At 54.0% G+C, this 19,925-nt stretch overlaps 1 protein-coding gene across 2 annotated transcripts in view; it reads left to right on the top strand.

Moving 5' to 3' along the window:
• The first annotated feature begins 1,994 nt into the window (after nucleotides 1-1,994).
• The window catches only part of SCAP (SREBF chaperone), a 63,342-nt gene continuing 45,411 nt past the window's right edge, over nucleotides 1,995-19,925 (top strand). Inside the window, exons 1-2 of one of the 2 annotated variants that reach the window (XM_036379211.1) lie at nucleotides 1,995-2,132; nucleotides 16,199-16,386. In XM_036379211.1, coding sequence (XP_036235104.1) covers nucleotides 16,265-16,386 — 122 coding nt within the window. In that variant the 5' untranslated portion in view covers nucleotides 1,995-2,132; nucleotides 16,199-16,264. Of the gene's footprint in view, nucleotides 2,160-16,198; nucleotides 16,387-19,925 lie in introns of both variants that reach the window. The other variant, XM_036379210.1, reaches the window with a different exon arrangement.

Here is a 19,925-nt window from a genome sequence, read left to right as displayed (position 1 = left end):
GCCAGGCAGGCTCCAGGGATTGTGGCAAAGCCACAAGGAGGGAGGGGAGTCAGGCCATGTGTGTGCTAGAGGATCACTGGTCCCTGGTGTCCCCTGGGTCTCTCTGTGCTCGGCTGTGGAAGTGGCAGTGCCCAGTGCCACTGCTGCTGTCCCAGTGTGCTGGCAGTGCCCAGGGTCACTGCCCTATCACAATATGCAGAGGGAGGAGGAGAGGACCAGTAGCTGCTGGCACTGCAGCAGCCTCAAGTGCATCTGTGACGGGCACGGAATGGTGAATAATTGGAGTAATGTCTGTGGGATTATCCTTAGAGAGATCCCAAATTCTGGCTCCCAGGCTCTGCCTCTCTCTTGTAACTGGCTGGGTCACTGTGTGACATCACTGCTGTGTGACATTGTCACTGTGTGACATTGTCACTGTGTGACATCACTGCTGCCTTCTGCCTGGTTCTTTCTGCCATAACCAGTGCCTGTATCCCAGAAATGTGCTGAGGAGCCTGGGCCTGACCCGCCATGACCCCATGCAGGGCACGTTCCCTCGGATCCAAGCCCTTTGGAAAGAGCCTCTCTGCCTGCACAGTGCAGTGGTGTGAGCTTGGACGGGGCCATGAGGCCTGTGGGGGTTACTGAGTCACAGCCCTGCCCAGTGTCCAGCAGTGGCCTTGGCCACCAGGACACGAGGGGACAGCTGTGCTGCCCAAGGCCACCGGCATGGCCGTGCTCCAACCAAGGCCTCGCTCTGGAGCTGACGCTGCAGGAGGGCAGCCCGAGAGTGGATGGCAGGAATGGTGCCATCGGTGGCAGGACAGGCTGGCCTTGCCTGGGGTCAGCCACCAGCTGCGTGCTCAGGGCCCTGCCATGCACTCAGGGCTGTGTGTGTGCCAGCCAGAGCTTGGGCAGCGCTGGAACTTGGGTGGGACTTGGCCTGAGGGCTCAGCTCTCCCTTCCCTTGGGCTCAGAACTTGCTCTGGGACTTGGCCTGAGGGCTCAGCTCTCCTGTTCCCTTGGCCTCGGAGGGAGCTGCGAGCAGGGGAGGTCCCACCAAGGCTGAGGCTGGTGGTCAGGGCTGCAGGTCCCTGGGAGAAGGGGATGTGTTATATAGGGGATGTGTTATATTGGGAAATCTGCAGGCAGCAGGGACTGGTAAGTGTCAGAGTCTGCAGCAGCAAGAAGGGCCCTGGAAGGGCTGTTCCGGGGGTGCTCAGCTCCTGGAGATGAAGGAGCAGGGCATGTGTTTTGCAGCATGCCAGCACGGTGCTGGCAGGAGAGCAGGGGCACTGCTGGGGGCGAAGGAAAGATCCCTTGGCCTTTGGGCACCGCTTGCCCCTTCCCGTAGCGTGTGCCCAGTGCCTGGCCCGCTTCTGTTCCCGGGAACCAGAGTCCCCTCTGTCCCCTGCACCGAGCCAGGGCTCCCGCTGCAAGGCGCTCCCTCCCGAGGTGCTCTGTCCCGGGATGCTCCGGGGCTCCTCGTGCCCAATCCCCGCCATGAGCTCCTCCTGTTCCTCTGGGGATACTCGGGACCCGCAGCGCCTGACCCGCACATTCCCGCCACGCCCGGCTGCACAGGCCGGCTCCGCTCTGCCCCGAAGCCCAGCGCGGCCGGTGCCCGGATGTGCTCGCACGGCGCTGGCCGCTGCAGGGCCCGGGCCCGGTCTCGGTCCCGTTGCTGCCGCAGCCGCCCGCTCCACGTGCTCGCGCCGCTTCCGGGGGCGCGGCCGGAGGGACAGGGGGCGTGGCCAGTGAAAAGCGGGGATGGGGCCAGGGGCGTGGCCATGTAAATAAAGACGCGTCTCGCGCAGTGTGGGCGTGGCCATGCAAATAAAGCCCATATTGGGGGCTCACGGCTCCCTTGAGGGCGTGGTCGGGTGAACGTGGGCGTGGCCACGCCGACGGCGGGGGGTGTGGCCGGCGTGCGGCGCTGCGCGCGCGCGGTCGGGGCCCGGCGGCGGCAGCGGGGGGAGGGCGGGAGGGGGTGGGAGAAGCCGGGCCGGGAACGGGCGGAAAGGCTCGGGATTAACGCGGGTTTGCAGCTAATAGAGCCCACAACATCCTGCGCTAAAAAAAAAAAAAAATCCGGAAAACCCCCCACCCACGAAGCACGAGAGCCGCGGCTGCTGGGAGGTCAAAGGGCGGAGGTGAGGAAGGAGCCGCTTCCCGGTGAGGTGAGAAGGGCCCGGTGCGGGCGGGGGCTGCGCGATCGGCCGTGGGGATACCCCCTCACCACCCGTGCCCTGCCTCGGGCTCCCCTGGCGGGGGCCCGGGGCCGCGCTCCTTCCCCCGCACCCCCGGCCTCCCCTCCGGCCCGCATCCCCGCTTTTACCGGGGCAGGATCCCTGAGGAGCGCGGGATGGGAAGGCGGAGTGGGATATTCGGGAAGGGAACGGGGGGACCGCGGAGTGTTTTATTCCGGGGCTTGTCGGTGCCATGAGGATTCTGTGCCGGGGCTCTCGGGGACTGCGCTCGGTGCTGCCCGACCCTGCCCTGCCCATCCCGCGGGGTGATCACCGTCACCTGCCCGGGAATCTGGACAATATTCGCGAATGGGCAGAGATGGAGGAAGGGTTGGGGCATCCAAGGTGCCGAGCGAACAGGGAGAGAGGAGAGAAGAGCTTGATCGCCTCTGCTGCAGGACCAGGAGAGGGTTTTAGGGGAAGGATTACAGGGATGGAACGTGTAAAGGGAGCAGTGGGACTGGAGTGAAACACTCCGTGGGTTTGTACAGGTCACTGAGCCCTCCGGAACCACGCGGGTTTGGGTTTGCTGCTCTGGGCTTGAGGGAAAGGATTGCAGTGATGGAACATGTAAAGGGAATGGTGGGACTGGGAATTAAATACTCTATAGGTTTGTACAGGTGACTGAGCCCTCTGGAACCAGAGGGCTTTGCTGCCCTGGCTCTCTGGGGACCTGGCTCTGTGCTCACTCAGTTATCTCGCCCCCTGAATCATGAACTGAACTGAACCACAAATCTCTGAACTTTGGGGTTTGCTCAAAATTTAGGAGTCGACTTCCTCGTGTGAGTCAGAATGAACATCTTTACATTATGTGTGATCTAACTACTGAGGGGCTTTTGGAATGCTGAGGCAGTTGTGGGGCTGTGCTGGGGAGAATCCCGAGGAAAGGACTCCAGAACGATTTTGGCCTCAGTGCCAGAATTTCCTGAATGCAGCATCCACGTGTTTTTCCGGGTTGTTGAAAGGCAAACCAAGTTTCTTTTCATTCAAGGGGCAGAGATGAGGCGTGAGTTCCCTCTCTGTGAAAGCAGAGCTGTGAGGGGAGGACTAGGGTGGTAAATTTGGGATTACATGAGCTGTTGTGTAATGCAGAAAGGAGATTAGCTGGGATTGGGAAGAGAGGAAAACACCCTGGGATGTTCCCTGAGCCTGTGGCACAGCTCTGTGTTTCCAGGTGCAACTTGGCATGGCTTATTTTTCCAATCAGGATTTAAATATAACATCCCAAAAGAGCCCTGAACAATCAGGGTTTGTCTCAGGTGCATTAAAATAGTATTTTAAGTGTCAGAATCCTATGATGAATGAATTAGTCAGGCTCTCCCTGAGTTACTCAACACTGTTTTCAGTCAGGGGGTTGCTGGGCCTGTCTGGCGTCAGAGCTTGGATCATTATGCACCAAAAACTCCTTTTTTTTTCCCTCTCTGATGAGAATTTAAAAAGTAGAACAGGTACAGCTCCAGGAGCAAAAATAGCATTACCTGCCTGCAGTGGAATGTAGTCGGTGAGGAGCAGCAGCTCCTGGGAATCCTTTCCAGGCCAGGCAGCTGCAGGCACCTTCCTCTTCCTCCCCTTCCCCAGGAGACTCCAGGGGCTCTGGGGGACAGGGGGCACAGTCCCTGTGCCGGGCAGCACGGAGGGATTGCTGGCACACGGGGCTCCTGGGACTGGAGGGAGAGGTGGAAGCAGCTTTCCTTGGCTCTGATATCTGTGATTATAATTCCTCTGAATCCCCTTCTCCCCCTGGTGCAGAGCATTAAAGGGTGAGGAAGAAAGGCTGAAGGAACTGAGCAGTTCTGTGGTGGTGCAGCTGCTATTGCCAGGTCTGGGAGTGTTACTGCTCACATCCGAGATACCAGGGCAGGGAGCAACAGGGAACTGAGGGTGCCTGTCTCGGAGGGAATCTTAATTCATGTCCTCAGGTGAAGACCCAGCTCCAAAGGCTCAGAACAGCCTTGGCCTTTTGGCGTAACTGGGAAAAAGTAAAGTTCTCCTTTCAGGAAAAGAGTGAATTCAGCTAGAGTGAGAGCATAGTGGGCAGTGGAGAGGGGAGCAGGATTGCAGTTCTTAAATCTGAATTAATCTTGTATGGAGCATTGTGGTGAAGGAATAATAGTTGGTTTGTTTACAAAGGACAATGTTTGAGTCAGACTTCGGGGCTTGCTGCCTCACAGAGGAGTTTTGGGATAGTTTCTCCCTCTGGAAGAAAGAGTGCAGTGATTTCCTGGGCCTGGCTTCCTAGCTGCTGGTGATTAGAAAGGAAAATGTTTGGTTGTGTGTGCTGCTGGGGGTGCCCAGTGTCCCTGCTCGGGGCTGGCAGCCCTGGCACTTGGTGTGCTCAGCCCTGCCCTGCTGTGACCCAGAACCTGTGGAAAGCCAATCCCAGGCAGGTGCATCACCTTACAGCTGCTGTGTCCCTCTTTGCAACCCTCAAGATCTGGGAGTGCAGACTCCTGAGCCATGGGAGCTGTCGTGAGCAGAGCTTTGGGGGTTATTTCTGAGGGAACCATGCAGGGCAATGCAAGCTCAGGGTTATGTCTCCTTTTTTGCTTTTTATCGCATGGATTAATGATCAGAACTGTGGGGTTTCTCTCCCTTTTGTCATCCTGCCTGTGAGGGGATCCCTGGCAATGCCATGCCTGACACCAGAGCTTCCAGAATTCCAGAGTCAGGCTGGAAACAGGGCTGGAGCTCTGGCTGGGTCTGTGTGGAAATGTGTTCCCCAGAGAGCCAAGGGCACACTTCTGGTTCCCTGCCAAATCCTCAAGTTGTGGAAACCCTTCACTGAACAGGAACCCAACTGGTGCTGCACCCCAGCCCTCCCTCTGGAACGGGAACACTCCTGGTTTATGTTTCCACAAGGTGTTTTTGGGAAATGATGGTGCTGAAGGGATAAACTGTGTTTGACCCAGCTCTAATTCCAGTCAGTCAGGAAACCCCTGGCAGTGCTGGCTGGGCTCTGCTGCAGGGTGGGTGAAGGTGCTCAGCAGGTATTTCTGAGGGGTTTTGGAGGGGTTTTCTTCTAGGACAAGGCAAACAGACCCCGTATGGAGTGTGGGTTTGGAAAATGCAGGGTTCTGTTTAGAGGGTTTACGTGGATGTGGTTTTACCTGGGAAGGGTTTTGGGAAGCTGCTGTCTGCTCCTGGGGCTGGAGCAGGGCTGGGGAAGGAGCTCCAGGTCCTTCCACAGGCAATGTTTGCCCATCTGGGCACCCCTGCAGGTGTTACTGTCCTCTTTAACTGTCCCTGCCCTGCCAAGCTGCAGGGTGAAGCATCTGTGGTGGCACATCCCTTAAAAAGAGGTGCAGAGAAGGTGCAATTCAGGTATTCGGGCATGGATTTGAGTTTTGAGTTTGTCTGTTTCAGAACTAAACACCAAAGCATGCAGACAGAAGGTGTTTGCCTGCATTAAACAGGCTGGTGTGGGTTTTATTTCCTAATGCTGATCATTGACCACCGATGCTGATTTCTGTTCTGAAGGAGAGTTTTGAGGCAGGAAATGTGTCCTGTGCAGGGAGAGGAGCCCCAGCCCTGGAGAAAGGAGCAGGGAAGGAGCTGTGCTCAGCTCAGATCCTGGTTTTCTGAGGTGGAAGATAACTGAGGAAGAGAGTGAATCTCCACTGGCCTCCTTGGGATGGTGAATGGCCCCAGGTGCTTCCCAGGCAAACTTTACCTCACAAAAGCAGGGCTGGAGCTGGGCAGGAATCCTTGAAGTGCTGATTTATCTCCAGCACTCCTGCAGTCAGGGTGATTCGAACCCTGAGGTGTTTCCATTCCTCTTTTGAACAGCAGCACGGCCACAAAGGGAGGATTAAGATAGAAATCAAACCTGACTGTCAGAGGGCATCAGGGCACACATTATTCTGGGAATGTCCTCATGGCAGAATGTGGTAAAGGAAAGAACAAAGAGGAAAACCTGATGTGTGGCACCCCCAAAACTGGAGTGTTCAGCACCTTTTGACTCTTGGTGAGCAACTGGTGCTGGTGGCAGGCTACAAAAACAAAGAGCAGCTTTGCAAGCTGTCGTTTCAGGGAGGGATTTCTGTGTGCTCAAAGCACGGACTAAAAAAGACCTGAAAGCTTCAGGAGGCGTCTTTGAGGCATGGAAAGTCAGTGATGTTTCTGAAGGCTGGAGGAGAGCGAGCCGTTGGTGTGGGTGGGAGTGGGACAAGGGGAATGGGCAGGAGCGCTCATCCCAAAATCCTGCAGCAGGTGGGACATGGCTGAAAAGAACCTGGCAGGGAGCAGGAGTGCAGAATGGCTGGTGCTGCTTTGCCACAGGTACTCCTTGCCAAGGTGAGCTTGCTCTTTCCAGGGTAAGATACCAGGGCTGTTTCTGGCTGCAGAAAAGCAGCTGTGGCCATGAATCCTCTAAGATTTGAGTTTTATCCAAAGAACAGTCTTGAGTAGGTGCAATTGAAATAAACTCTGAGCCTAAGAAGGTGCCAGTCTGTGACGGATAAATGAATGTATTCAGAGCAGCAGTAACAGCCTTGTTAATGGGCCTGGGTGTTCTGAGGGGGCTCTGGGGGCTCCCTCACCACTGAAGTGCCAGAACAGACTGTGCACATTCAAGTTGTAAATGACATAAAGCAGGCAAGGGCTGCACGTGTGACTCAGGAGTGAGAAATGGGTTTGAGCAATTAAACATGGCCTGAAATGGGGCTGGTGGTGAGGAAGGACAGTGGTGAGGTTGGGGTTCAAGCAAAAATAGCCAGCTGCAGGCATGAGGATAATTGATGAGATGTAATCCCTAACTAAAGGAACCTGGTGACCTCCTGTGTGTGTGGGAAGGGGCAGGTGAAAGTCTGAGTGTGGACATTGCTGGTGGTGGCCTTGGCAGCACTGTGGGAGCAGTGGGACTCCAAGGGCTCCTCCAGCCTCAGCAATCCCATGGCTCCACATCCCCCTCTGGGGCTGGCTGTGCCCCCTGGGAGCAGAAGGGGTTAAATAGCAGGGAGGGGCCCAGGGAAAACCAAACCAAACCCTGTGTGACACCTGTGGACATTTCTGGCACTGCTGAAGAGCAAACTGGATAAAATGTGTTGGGAATAACTTGAGCAAAGCTCGCTGTGCTCTGAGTGAGGGCTGTGTGCAGAGCCCCCTGTGTCCCTGCTGTCCCTGTGACTGTCCCTGCTCTGAGGGCCATGTACAGAGCCCCCAGAGCCACTGCAGCCCTGTGTTCCTGCTGTTCCTGCTGTCCCTGTGTCCCTGTGACTGTCACTGCTCTGAGTGAGAGCTGTCTACAGAGCCCCCAGAGTCACTGCAGCCCTGTGTCCCTGTGGCTGTCCCTGCTGTCCCTGTGTCCCTGTGGCTGTCCCTGCTCTGGGCTGTGGGTCCCATGGCTGGGCTGGGGCAGTGGGACAGGGCTGTCCCTGTGTCCCTGTGACTGTCCCTGCTCTGGGCTGTGTCCCTGCCCGTGCTGGGGCAGTGGGACAGGGCTGTCCCTGTGTCCCTGTGACTGTCACTGCTCTGGGCTGTGTCCCTGCCCGTGCTGGGGCAGTGGGACAGGGCTGTCCCTGTGTCCCTGTGACTGTCCCTGCTCTGGGCTGTGTCCCTGCCTGTGCTGGGGCAGTGGGACAGGGCTGTCCCTGTGTCCCAGTGGCTGTCCCTGCTCTGGGCTGTGTCCCTGCCCGTGCTGGGGCAGTGGGACAGGGCTGTCCCTGTGTCCCTGTGACTGTCCCTGCTCTGGGCTGTGTCCCTGCCCGTGCTGGGGCAGTGGGACAGGGCTGTCCCTGTGTCCCTGTGACTGTCACTGCTCTGGGCTGTGTCCCTGCCCGTGCTGGGGCAGTGGGACAGGGCTGTCCCTGCTGGCAGGATGAGCAGTGCTGTGTCCTTCAGGGCTGCCCAGGGAGCTCTCAGGGCTGTGCCCAAGGGCTCAGCTGCAGTTTGTGTCCTTCACAGGCTTTGCTGGGGACTGGGGGTGGCCTGGGCTCTTTGGTGCTTGTCCATGATATGAGCAGTGCTGGGAGCCTCAGGATGGCACAGACAGACCAAGTGACCATTCCATGAATGACACAGAGCCAGAGGATCCTGGGTTGGGTTGGACAGGGCCTTAAAGCCCATCTTGTTCCATTCCCTGCCATAGCAGGGACAGCTTCCACTATCCCAGCTCCAAACCCTGTCCAGCCTGGCCTTGGATAATCCAGGGATTGAGCAGCCACAGCTTCTTCTCTTCCAGGGCCTCTCCACCCTCACAGGAACAATTCCTAATTCCCAATCTCCCATCCATCCCTGCCCTCTGGCACTGGGAGCCATTCCCTGTGTCCTGTCCCTCCATGCCTTGTCCCCAGTCCCTCTGCAGCTCTCCTGGAGCCCCTCCAGGCCCTGCCAGGGGCTCTGAGCTCTCCCAGGAGCCTTCTCCTCTCCAGGGGAACATTCCCAGCTCTCCCAACCCGGCTCCAGCCCTGCAGCAGCTCCAGGTCCTTGTGCTGTTGGACCCCAAGACTTTGCACAAGTCCAGGGAGATGATCCAAGAGCATTTTGCCAACTTTTGTACTTCAGACAAGAGGCTTGGGCTGAGATGTTGACCCTGCTCTGGTGGAGAGGATTAGGAAAGAGCATGAGTAGAATTACTACCTGTAGTAGAAAGGGAAGAGCATTGCAGGTCTGTGCTGGATGGGCTGTGTACACAAGGAGTGGAGGATGGATGGAGTCTCTGGTGTGTGTGCCTGGCCCTGGGCTGGCTGCAGGGCCAGGAGAGGGGAAGGTGGCACTGCCCAGCTGGGGTTCCTGGGGTGCCCTCAGCTGTAACTGCTCGGGGCTGTTGCATCAGGCTCTGCTGTTTTCAGGAGAAAGCCATTCCCCAGGCACTTGTGGAGCGGCTGCATGGATAAACAAAGAGGAGGAGATTGTTCCAAAGGGATCACGTGGATGCTTTGTGTCAGGGTTTGCCAGGGCAGGCTCCCTGTGCCTCCTGAGCGTGGCCAGGAGTGCCCCAAGAGCAGCCTGGGGACACTGCAGCCACACTGGGGACACTGCAGCCAGCCTGGGGACACTGCAGCCAGCCAGGAGTGCCCCAAGAGCAGCCTGGGGACCCTGCAGCCAGCCTGGGGTGCACCAAGAGCAGCCTGGGGACACTGCAGCCAGCCAGGAGTGCCCCAAGAGCAGCCTGGGGACACTGCAGCCACACTGGGGACACTGCAGCCAGCCAGGAGTGCCCCAAGAGCAGCCTGGGGACACTGCAGCCAGCCTGGGGTGCCCCAAGAGCAGCCTGGGGACACTGCAGCCAGCCTGGGGTGCCCCAAGAGCAGCCTGGGGACACTGCAGCCAGCTTGGGGACACTGCAGCCACCCTGGGGACACTGCAGCCACCCTGGGGACACTGCAGCCAGCTTGGGGACACTGCAGCCAGCCAGGGGACACTGCAGCCACCCTGGGGACCCTGCAGCCAGCCTGGGGCTCGTGTGCCAGGGGCTCCCAGAGCCAAGGGACCCTGGCTTTGCTCAGCAGGCCCTGGTGGCTCTCTGCTGGCTGTAACCCCTGAGACAGGGACAGTGTCCTGGGCACAGGATTTCCCCGGCTTAGCTGGGGTTTATTTTGAGCTGCAGCTCTGGGGTTGGTTTGGTGCACACAGGGTTATCCCTGGGGTCCCCTTCCTGAGCAAATTGCTGCAGCTGGAAAAGCCTCCTGGGGCTGCTCTCTGTCTGTGGGCACCCTTCTGGGGCTGCTCTCTGTCTGTGGGCACCCCTGTGTCCCTTGTGGGGTGAGGAGGAGGAGCAGGAGTGCTCAGTGCAGCGTGAGGATGGATTTACACCCTGATTCCATTCCATTCCCCATTCCAACACACGGTTTCCTGTTTCACACTGCATCCTGTCACACCTTCAGGGCACTGAGGATGGGGATCCCAGGATGGTGTTTCCCTCTGTGCATCACATCCCGTTTGCTGGGACTGGGTGATCCTTAGGTTCCTTCCTGCCCAGACCATTCTGGCATTCTGTGCCTGTGGAGGGGATCATTCCCAGCTGTGCAGGTGGGGCAAGAACTGTAATGGAGAAGAAGGGCTTGGGAAATGTTTCCTTGTATTTGGAATCTCTGTTCTTCTCTGTTTCCTTGTGTTTGGATGATCTGTGCAAGGGAGCTTCCCTTGGCTGGATGCAACAAGAGGAGTGAACTTTGAAATTGTGTTTTTTCTAAATTTGGGCATTTTCTCTTTTTGTCACCTATCCCAAACTTCTGTGCTTCTGATGTGGGATGTCCTGTCCTGTCTCATCATCCACAGCAAGTTGTTGTCTGGTGCTGCTGGGAGTATTTTGGGAAGGAAGAAAGGATAGAAACCACATTCAGTGAATGACTTCCAAAGCAGGAGCGAACTGAGGTTCTTCTCTTGTGGCAGAAAAGTTTAAAAATGTCCTGAAAACCCTTTTGGAAAGTGATTTTTGAATGTCAGCCCCTGTTTGGGGAGCAGATAACTTTATCTGACATGTAGAGATTACTGAAGTGTTCTCTTTAAATCTTCGTTGTTGTTGCTACTCCAGCTTTTCAAGAGATGTTAATAATGAGTGAAATGCCACTTATAAAATGGGGTCTGTTCCAGACAACCTCTGAAATTTTAAACTCAAACCATGAATGAATGTTGTAGAGGGAGGAAAAGAGGCAAGAACAAGTGGGGTAAAGCTGGCAAAGTCAGGCAGGACAGGTAAAATGAAGAAAGTTTGCACATTTTGGGGATTGAAATTTGGCTCAAAAACTTGTGTCAGCCTTTCAGCCCCAGAGCTGCGGTGCAATGTCATTTTCTACCTTCTGAATATGGAAAGTGCCCTTGTGTGAACGGGAATCCATTGAGGACTCAGAGCTGTTCCGGAGCCTTGTTCCTACACAGGGCTGGGGTTAACCCCTTACAGCCAGTCCTTGTTCCTACACAGGGCTGGGGTTAACCCCTTACAGCCAGGCCTTGTTCATACTCAGATCTGGGGTTAACCCCTTACAGCCAGGCCTTGTTCCTACACAGGGCTGGGGTTAACCCCTTACAGCCAGGCCTTGTTCCTACACAGGGCTGGGGTTAACCCCTTACAGCCAGGCCTTGTTCCTACACAGGGCTGGGGTTAACCCCTTACAGCCAGGCCTTGTTCATACTCAGAGCTGGGGTTAACCCCTTACAGCCAGGCCTTGTTCCTACACAGGGCTGGGTTAACCCCTTACAGCCAGGCCTTGTTCCTACACAGGGCTGGGGTTAACCCCTTACAGCCAGGCCTTGTTCATACACAGGGCTGGGGTTAACCCCTTACAGCCAGGCCTTGTTCCTACTCAGAGCTGGGGTTAACCCCTTACAGCCAGGCCTTGTTCCTCCACAGGGCTGGGGTTAACCCCTTACAGCCAGGCCTTGTTCCTATTCAGGGCTGGGGTTAACCCCTTACAGCCAGGCCTTGTTCCTGACAGCAGTGCTGGGGTTAACCCCTTACAGCCTGCAGCCTTGTTCCTGACAGCAGTGCTGGGGTTAACCCCTTACAGCCAGGCCTTGTTCCTGACAGCAGTGCTGGGGTTAACCCCTTACAGCCAGGCCTTGTTCCTACACAGGGCTGGGGTTAACCCCTTACAGCCAGGCCTTGTTCATACACAGAGCTGGGGTTAACCCCTTACAGCCTGCAGCCTTGTTCCTGACAGCAGTGCTGGGATTAACCCCTTACAGCCAGGCCTTGTTCCTGAGGCAGGGCACGGATTAACCCCTTACAGCCTGCAGCCTGCCCAGGGTGGTGCATGGCTGGGATTTTCCCATAGGAAGTGCTCTGTTCCTCGTGACCTCCGTGTCCTCTGGCAGCACAAAGCCCCTCATTCTTCCCATGGGAATGCCAGGGGAGAGCAGGACCTTGGTGTTAGAGCCCATTGTGCAGCTTTTCTCTGAAGGAGCTTGTCTGGAGCCAGGCTCTTGTTTTCCCACCTCTGAAGTCCCGAGGAATGTTCCCTGGCCCCTGCTGAGGAGAGGAGAGCTGCGTTCTGAGCTCTGTGCCTCTCTCCCTGCCCTCCTCCCTCTGTGGACAGTGGGGTTTGGGAGCTCCCATGGCAGTGAGAGCAGTGGGTGATCACTCACAGCATCAGAGCCCTGAGCCACCTCTGGGGCCAAACAGAGGGCAAGGAAATCCAGCTGCTTTTCTGGGGTTTGAGCAATCCATCATCCATTTTGTGCATCTGCAGGGAGCCGAGATTTCCCTTGTGCTGGGCTGTCTGTGCTGCTGGCTTTGGGCACTGCTGGGGAGGGCTGGGAGCTGTTTGCAGCCTGTGGATCAGCCTGTGGGTTTGTGATGGCTCCTTGTTGGGGAAGATGGAGCAGGAAAGCCTTATCAATATGATTGCCTGGCAAAAGATTTTGAGACTATGGAAACTATAAGTGAGATTGAAATGAAAGCAAGCTTTGAGACACCTCAGTTACTGAACAACTGGAAAACAATGGTGTGGTTGGACTGAAGGCAATCAAACAACACCCTCTGCCTGCAGACAGCTCCAAGGGTCAGAGCAGACCCTACAGCTTGGCAGAAGGGACCCAAAGAGGAGATTTTAGGGTTTAAAATGTAACACAGGATGGTAATGTAATGATTCTTATAGGCTGTATGTAAATGCTGTAGGATTTGTATCTTGGACTAGATTGGTTAGTGAGAATTAGAATATTCAACACAGAAGATTTATGGTATTGTAACGGGAACTTTGCTCTCTTACTCTCTTATGCTCTTATCATCTCATCCTCTCTCACCCTCTCATCCTCTCTCCCTCTCTTCTCTTGTGCCTGCTCTGAGCTGTGCCTGGCAGCTCCCAGCAGGGCCCTGCACCCAGGCCCTTTGCAATAAACCCCAAATCCCAAAAGGCCCCTGCACCCCGGCCCTTTGTAATAAACCCCAAATTCCAAAAGGCCCCTGCACCCCGGCCCTTTGCAATAAACCCCAAATTCCAAAAGGCCCCTGCACCCCGGCCCTTTGCAATAAACCCCAAATCCCAAAAGGCCCCTGCACCCCGGCCCTTTGCAATAAACCCCAAATCCCAAAAGGCCCCTGCACCCAGGCCCTTTGCAATAAACCCCAAGTTCCATGACCTGGCTTCAGAGATCTCTCATCTCTGTCCATCCTGACCATCCTACCCCCCCATTCTCCTACAGCTCCTTTGCTCTGTGTGAGCTGGGAGGAGCCCAGAGGTGAGGGAGACACCTGTAACCCCTCCCTGTGTCACACTGTCCTGCCTGCAGCCTCCTTCCTGCCTCACTGGGGTATTTTCTGAGACCCTGTCAAAGGGAGGAATGGTGAATCTGGCTCCATGTTCTCAGAAGGCTAATTTATTGTTTGATGATTTATATTATATTAAAAAACACTATACTAAAGAATACAGAAAGGATACAGACAGAAGGCTAAAAAGATAATGACAACTCTGACTCCTTCCAGAGTCCTGACACAGCCTGACCATGATTGGCCAATGAGTCAAAAGAATTCACATGAAACCAATCAAAGAACCACCTGTTGGTAAACAATGCCCAAACCACATTCCAAAGCAGCAAAACACAGGAGAAGCAAATGAGATAATATTGTTTTCCTTTTTCTCTGAGGCTTCTCAGAGTCCCAGGAGAAGAATCCTGGGCAAGGGATTTTTCTAGAAAATATGATGGTGACAGGTCATGATCTGAGCTGGAGCCCAGGGCAGATGTGTCACTTCCAGCAGGAATCTGAGGAGCTCTGGTGTCAGTCCTGCTGCTCCCACGTGTTCTGGGGCAGCTCTGAAGGCAGGAGATGCTCTGATCCCCCAGGAGCCTGTGTGGGATTGATGGGTTTATGGGTACAGGGCAGTGCCTGCAGCACCAGGAGGGGGAATTACTGCTGGGGACCCCTCCCTCACTGCTGCTGCTCCCACCTGGCCCCCAGGGCTGTGAGCATCACATTGAGCTGTTCCAACAGCACAGACCCACCCAGTCACCTTTATAAATCCTCATTTGTAGTCCTTCCTTCCTTCCTTCCTTCCTTCCTTCCTTCCTTCCTTCCTTCCTTCCTTCCTTCCTTCCTTCCTTCCTTCCTTCCTTCCTTCCTTCCTTCCTTCCTTCCTTCCTTCCTTCCTTCCTTCCTTCCTTCCTTCCTTCCTTCCTTCCTTCCTTCCTTCCTTCCTTCCTTCCTTCCTTCCTTCCTTCCTTCCTTCCTTCCTCCCTTCCTCCCTCCCTTCCTCCCTCCCTGCAGAGCAGGTGTGGACAGCCAGGTCAGCCCCTGGATGTGTGGGTCCTGCTGGGATGCTGGAAAAGGGGCCAGAAGGACCACGTTGGGTCTGTTCCTGCTTTGCCAAGCTTGGGGCTGTAAATGGAAAATGCTGGGTTAAAATCCCCATTGGAGGTTCAGGTCTAGGCAACATGATGGAGCAAATGACTGAATGTATTCAAGTGCAAGAAAAGCACTATGGAGCAGGGATTTATTTGGGATTTTTCCTTCTATTTCCCCCCTCCAGGCTTCACTGGCTCAGCTGTGTGTTTTTATTACACTAATGCTGAGGCCTGCTTCCAGAACATTTTGTGGGAAACTGAGCAGTTGACTCTGCCTAAAACCCCAGGTGACTGTGTGTTAGAAAAAGGAAAGTTTCCTACCTTTGTTAGCTTATCCTCTGAGCTCACAGTGGGTTCTGCTGTGTTTCCCTGCCCTTAGTGTCCAGGGAGGCTCCTGGGAAGGCTGTAAAGCCTTTCAGGCAGAAACGCAAAGAATTTGGAACATGTAACTATTGTTGAGTGAGATAAAAGCTTTTGTCTGGGAAAAAGTAGCAAGTTTGAGTTGATTTTTCCTGCAAAGGGAAGTTCTACATTTCTTCCTTCTGCTGGTCAGCCTCGATTTTGTGAGAGTGCAGGACACAGGAGCCAGGGGGAGATGGGCTCTGCTCCAGGGAACAGGGACAGGAGCAGAGGGAACGGCCTCAGGCTGGGCCAGGGCAGCTCAGGGTGGAAATTGGGAGATTCCCTCACTGAAGAGAGGTTCAGGGTTGGTAGGGGCTGCCCGGGCAGTGCTGAGTCCCCATCCCTGGAGGTGTCCCTGGAGGTGGCACTCGGCGCTCTGGGCTGGGGACAAGGTGGCCATGGGGCACAGGGTGGACTCAGGGACCTTGGGGGGCTTTTCCAAGCTCACTGATCCTGGGATTCTGTGCTGTGTCTGTCTCTTGTACCTGAAGCAAGCCAGAAATGTCACCTGTGGGGCTGCAAGGTGGGCACATCCTGCTGCCCTCGTGCTTCCAGGCAAACTTTGTCTTGGGTTTGCAGTCATGCAAGAGGCAGGAAATTCTCCTTTAACATTTGTCCTGCAATCCACAGGTTTATTTTGGCTTAGACAATCTCTGTTTGCAGAAATGACTTGGAGCAGGAACAATTCCTGCTGTTCACTCTTAGGAGCTCTGTCACAGCATAAAGCAAATAAAGATGGCAGATTTTAATATGCAACCCCCCCAAGTGATAAAGAAATACTGGCTTTGGAATGCTCAGTGTTTTCTTACAGAATGCTGCTGTTGGACAGCAGGTGAAGAGAGTAAATAGAAAGTTTTCCTCCTTGAAGGTACCAGGAATTGTTGCCAGTGCTGTGCTCCTCCCCAGAGTGCCTTGGGCAGCCCAGGCTGGTCAGAGAGCCACTTGTGATGTATTTTGTGCTACAGGAGCAGCATATCCATGTTGTTCTTGAGTTTCCCCTGGAACAGGCATGGTCCAGCCCTGACAGCGAGGTTGAGATCTGCTCAGTCATTTCACAGCGTCAATAAATAAATCCCAGAGTGGTTTGTGCTGCAAAGGACCTCAGAGCCCATCCAGTTCCACCCCTGCCATGGCAGGGACACCTTCCATGATCCCAGGCTGCTCCAAGCCCCAATGTCCAGCCTGGCCTTGGGCACTCCCAGGGATCCAGGGGCAGCCCCAGCTGCTCTGGGAATTCCATCCCAGCCTCTCCCCACCCTCCCAGGGAAGAATTCCTTCCCTAACGTTGGCAATCTTTCTAAACCAAGCTGCTAACATTTATTTCCCTTGTTTCTGTCCCCGTGCCCTCCCAGGTGGAGGCAGTGCCTCCCTGCAGGGCTGCCCACGCTGCTGTGCCCCGGGATGGCCTGGAGGTGAGGATGACCCTGACTGAGAGGCTGCGCGAGAGGATTTCGCGGGCGTTCTACAGCCACGGGCTGCTCTGTGCCTCCTACCCCATCCCCATCATCCTCTTCACTGCCCTCTGCATCCTGGCCTGCTGGTGAGTCCTGCCCCCCTCGGGCACACGGGCATCAGGGATTTTCCTGCCCCCTGCGGCAGGGGGAAATTAAGAATCTGACTCCGTGTTCTTAGAAGGCTAATTTATTTGATATGATATGATATTATATTATATTAAAATATTATGTTATGATACACGTTATGATATATTATAGTATTACATTATATATTTTGTTTGATATATTATAGTATGATTTATATTATATTTTATTATATTAAATATATTAGGATATATAAGGATATATCATATCCTATCATATAATATCATACCATACTATATCATAGCATATCATACTATACTACATTATACTACCTTAGCATACTATATTATTATACTATATTTATTATACTATATTATACTATACTGCATTATTATAATATATTGTACTCTACTAAAACTACACTAAAACTATTATAGTATATAATATTTTTTATATCAATATGTTATATGTTATGATATATTATGTTATAATATATATTTTGTTATGATATATTATATTATGTTATGTTATATTATGTTATGTTATATCATATCCTATCCATCATATCCTATCATACTATATTGTACTATACTACATTATACTATATTATTATACTATGTTATACTATACTAAAACTATTCTTTAGGTGGTATAGTATTATATACTATAATATAGTTTATATTATACATAATATGTATATAATATAAACTATATTATAGTATATAATACTATACCACCTAAAGAACACAGAAAGGACACTTACAGAAGGCATAACAAGATACTAATGAAAAACTTGTGACTCTCTCCAGTCCGGACACAGCTGGCTGTGTTTGGTCATTCAGTTAAAACAATTCACATGAAACCAATCAAACACCCACCTGTTGGTAAACAATGTCCAAACCACATTCCAAAGCAGCAAAACACAGGAGAAGCAAACGAGATAATATTGTTCTCCTTTTTCTCTGAGGTTTCTCAGCTTCCCAGGAGAAGAATCCTGGGCAAGGGGATTTTTCCAGAAAATGTGAGAGTGACACGAGGCTGGGCACAGGGATTCTTGGCAGCATTCTCCCTTCTGGGCCCACCCAGAAGCTCTTTTTAAATTTAGACTTTGTAGGTTTTGTCATCTCCTTTTGTGGAACAGAAGAAACAATGGGGATGAAGTGTCTGCATCTGGTTTAATAAGTAAGAACTAATTGAATGAGTGAAGTGAAGCAATAAATGAGATTAAGGTAACCCTCAAGCACCTGGTAGTGGCCTCCAAAGCCATGAATTAAAAATGGGGAGAAGGAAAGCTGATCTTTCCTTGCACACCTGCCTGTCCTGTTCTCCCTGGAGCCTGCACTCTTCTGTTTCACCCTTGGCATGCCCATGTGGGAGTGGATTCCCCACTGTCCTTATGGACCTTAATGTGGATCCCTGGTTTGCAGGTGGATATAATTTTCCTCCCAGGAATGTCACACGGGCTCAGAATCACCTCCAGCAGGGCACTGTGGGGCAGAGCAAACCTTTGTCCCCAGACCATGCACACATGTGCATGTACAGACTGTGTCCTGCAGGCTTCAATTCTCTTGTCTCTTTTGGGCAAAATAAGCCCCTTGTGATGCTTTGCTCCCCTGTCTGTAGGAAAGCTCCACCTGTGTTGGCACAGACACAGGTTTTCCTTTGAGCTGTGGGGGTGGCGGGGGCTGCTTGCACATCTCAGTTAAAACATCATCAAAGGGAGGATTTTCACACGTGGAAAACCTCTGGGGTGGCTTCTCCTGGCTGGAACCCTTTGTGGTTGTGAGCAGCAGTGGGGCCGTTGCTTCCTGGCTTTTCACTGCTCCACAGGACCCCTTGTACCTTTCAGGGACACTTTTATTCTCAGGCTTGTCCTGTAGAACATGAAGCTCCTACAAGGCCCACCCAAGTGGTTCCTACATTTCTCTGTCTTTGATATGAAAGATATCAAAGACAGAGATATCTGGATATATCTCGCTACTTGCAAGGTGGCAATCTCTGTGTTTTGCTCCAGCTTTGCCAGGTGCAGCTTTCCAGTGGCATTTCTTCACCTGGAAGCTGCACCCAGCAAAGCCAAGCCAGGGTCCCCCGTGTGTCACTGTGTCACCTCACTCCTGCTTGGAAATGGCTTCCAGGATGGCTCAGGCTCCTCATCCCAGCTCTCCCAGGCAGAAAATGCAGGAAACTGCTGCAGTGTGAATGTTCACCCAGAGTGTCACGTTTGGGGAGGGATCAAAATGTGCTTATTCCCTTCTGAAATTCAGGATTTCCTGGAGAGGAGGAGATCTGACTGGGGTCACCAGCTCAGCCCCCTGGGTCAGGGCTTGGAGCTGCCCTGTCACTGCTCAGAGCAGGCAGCTGAGGCTGCAGAGCAGGAGGGTTTTGGTAACTGGGGGTTTGTGGGAGTGTCTGCATCCTGAGTGCCAACCTTTGAGGGTTCTGCAGTGTCTGGTTCCCTCCAGGCTGCAGAAATCCGCCCAGGACACCATCAGGTGTGAGGAGTCTGTTTGCTTCCATGAGTTCCAGGAATTCCTGAGCAAAGCAGAGCCTGGCCCTGGCAGAGCCAGGTGGCAAAGGCCTGGTGACAGCCCTGGGGAGCAGGAGAACCTCTGCAGAAAGAGAATCCCAGCCTGGCTGCGGCTGGAGGCCTTGGGCCCTGTTAGGAGCCGTTTCTGGGGTGTTCCAGCTCCTGCTCTGGGCTGCTGTGCATTACCCGCTGATAACGAGGGGTTAATTGTGAGGAGTGGCTTTGCTAATTAGGTGAGAACTGTTCCACAGTGGGTCCTGCACCTGGCGTGCCAGGGGGTGAGAGTGAAGGGATTGCTGCACGGGTGCATTGTGCTGCGCGGGAGCCGGTGCACTGTGCTGCATGGGTGCTTTGTGCTGCGTTTGGTGTCTCGTGCTGCATGGGGGCAGGTGCATTGTGCTGCCTGGGTGACTTGTGCTGCATCGGTGCGTTGTGCTGCCTGGGTGCATTGTTCTGCATGGAGGTGGTTCATTGTGCTGCATGGGGACTGCTGCATTGTTCTGCCTGGGAGCTGGTGCATGGTGCTGCATGGGGGCTGGTGCATGGTGCTGCATGGGGGCCGGTGCATGGTGCTGCATCGGTGCATTGTGCTGCCTGGGTGCATTGTTCTGCATGGAGGTGGTTCATTGTGCTGCATGGGGACTGCTGCATTGTTCTGCCTGGGAGCTGGTGCATGGTGCTGCATGGGAGCCAGTGCAGTGTGCTGCATGGGTGCTTTGTGCTGTGTTTGGTGTTTCGTGCTGCATGGGGGCTGGTGCATGGTGCTGCATGGGGGCTGGTGCATGGTGCTGCATCGGTGCATTGTGCTGCCTGGGTGCATTGTTCTGCCTGGGAGCTGGTGCATGGTGCTGCCTGGGTGCTGAGGAGGATGCACTGTGCTGTTTGGCACGGGTCCCCTGCTGGAGCTGAGCTGTGGGTGCTCTATGGGAGCTCCCCTCTCCCCTCTCCCCTCTCCCCTCTCCCCTCTCCCCTCTCCCCTCTCCCCTCTCCCTCTCCCTCTCCCTCTCCTCTCCT

The sequence above is a fragment of the Molothrus ater genome, chromosome 1, assembly GCF_012460135.2.
Source record: "Molothrus ater isolate BHLD 08-10-18 breed brown headed cowbird chromosome 1, BPBGC_Mater_1.1, whole genome shotgun sequence".
NCBI classification, from domain to species: Eukaryota; Metazoa; Chordata; class Aves; order Passeriformes; family Icteridae; genus Molothrus; species Molothrus ater.
Note: the sequence above shows the minus strand (reverse complement) of the source record. Positions and strands in the feature narration are given on the sequence as shown.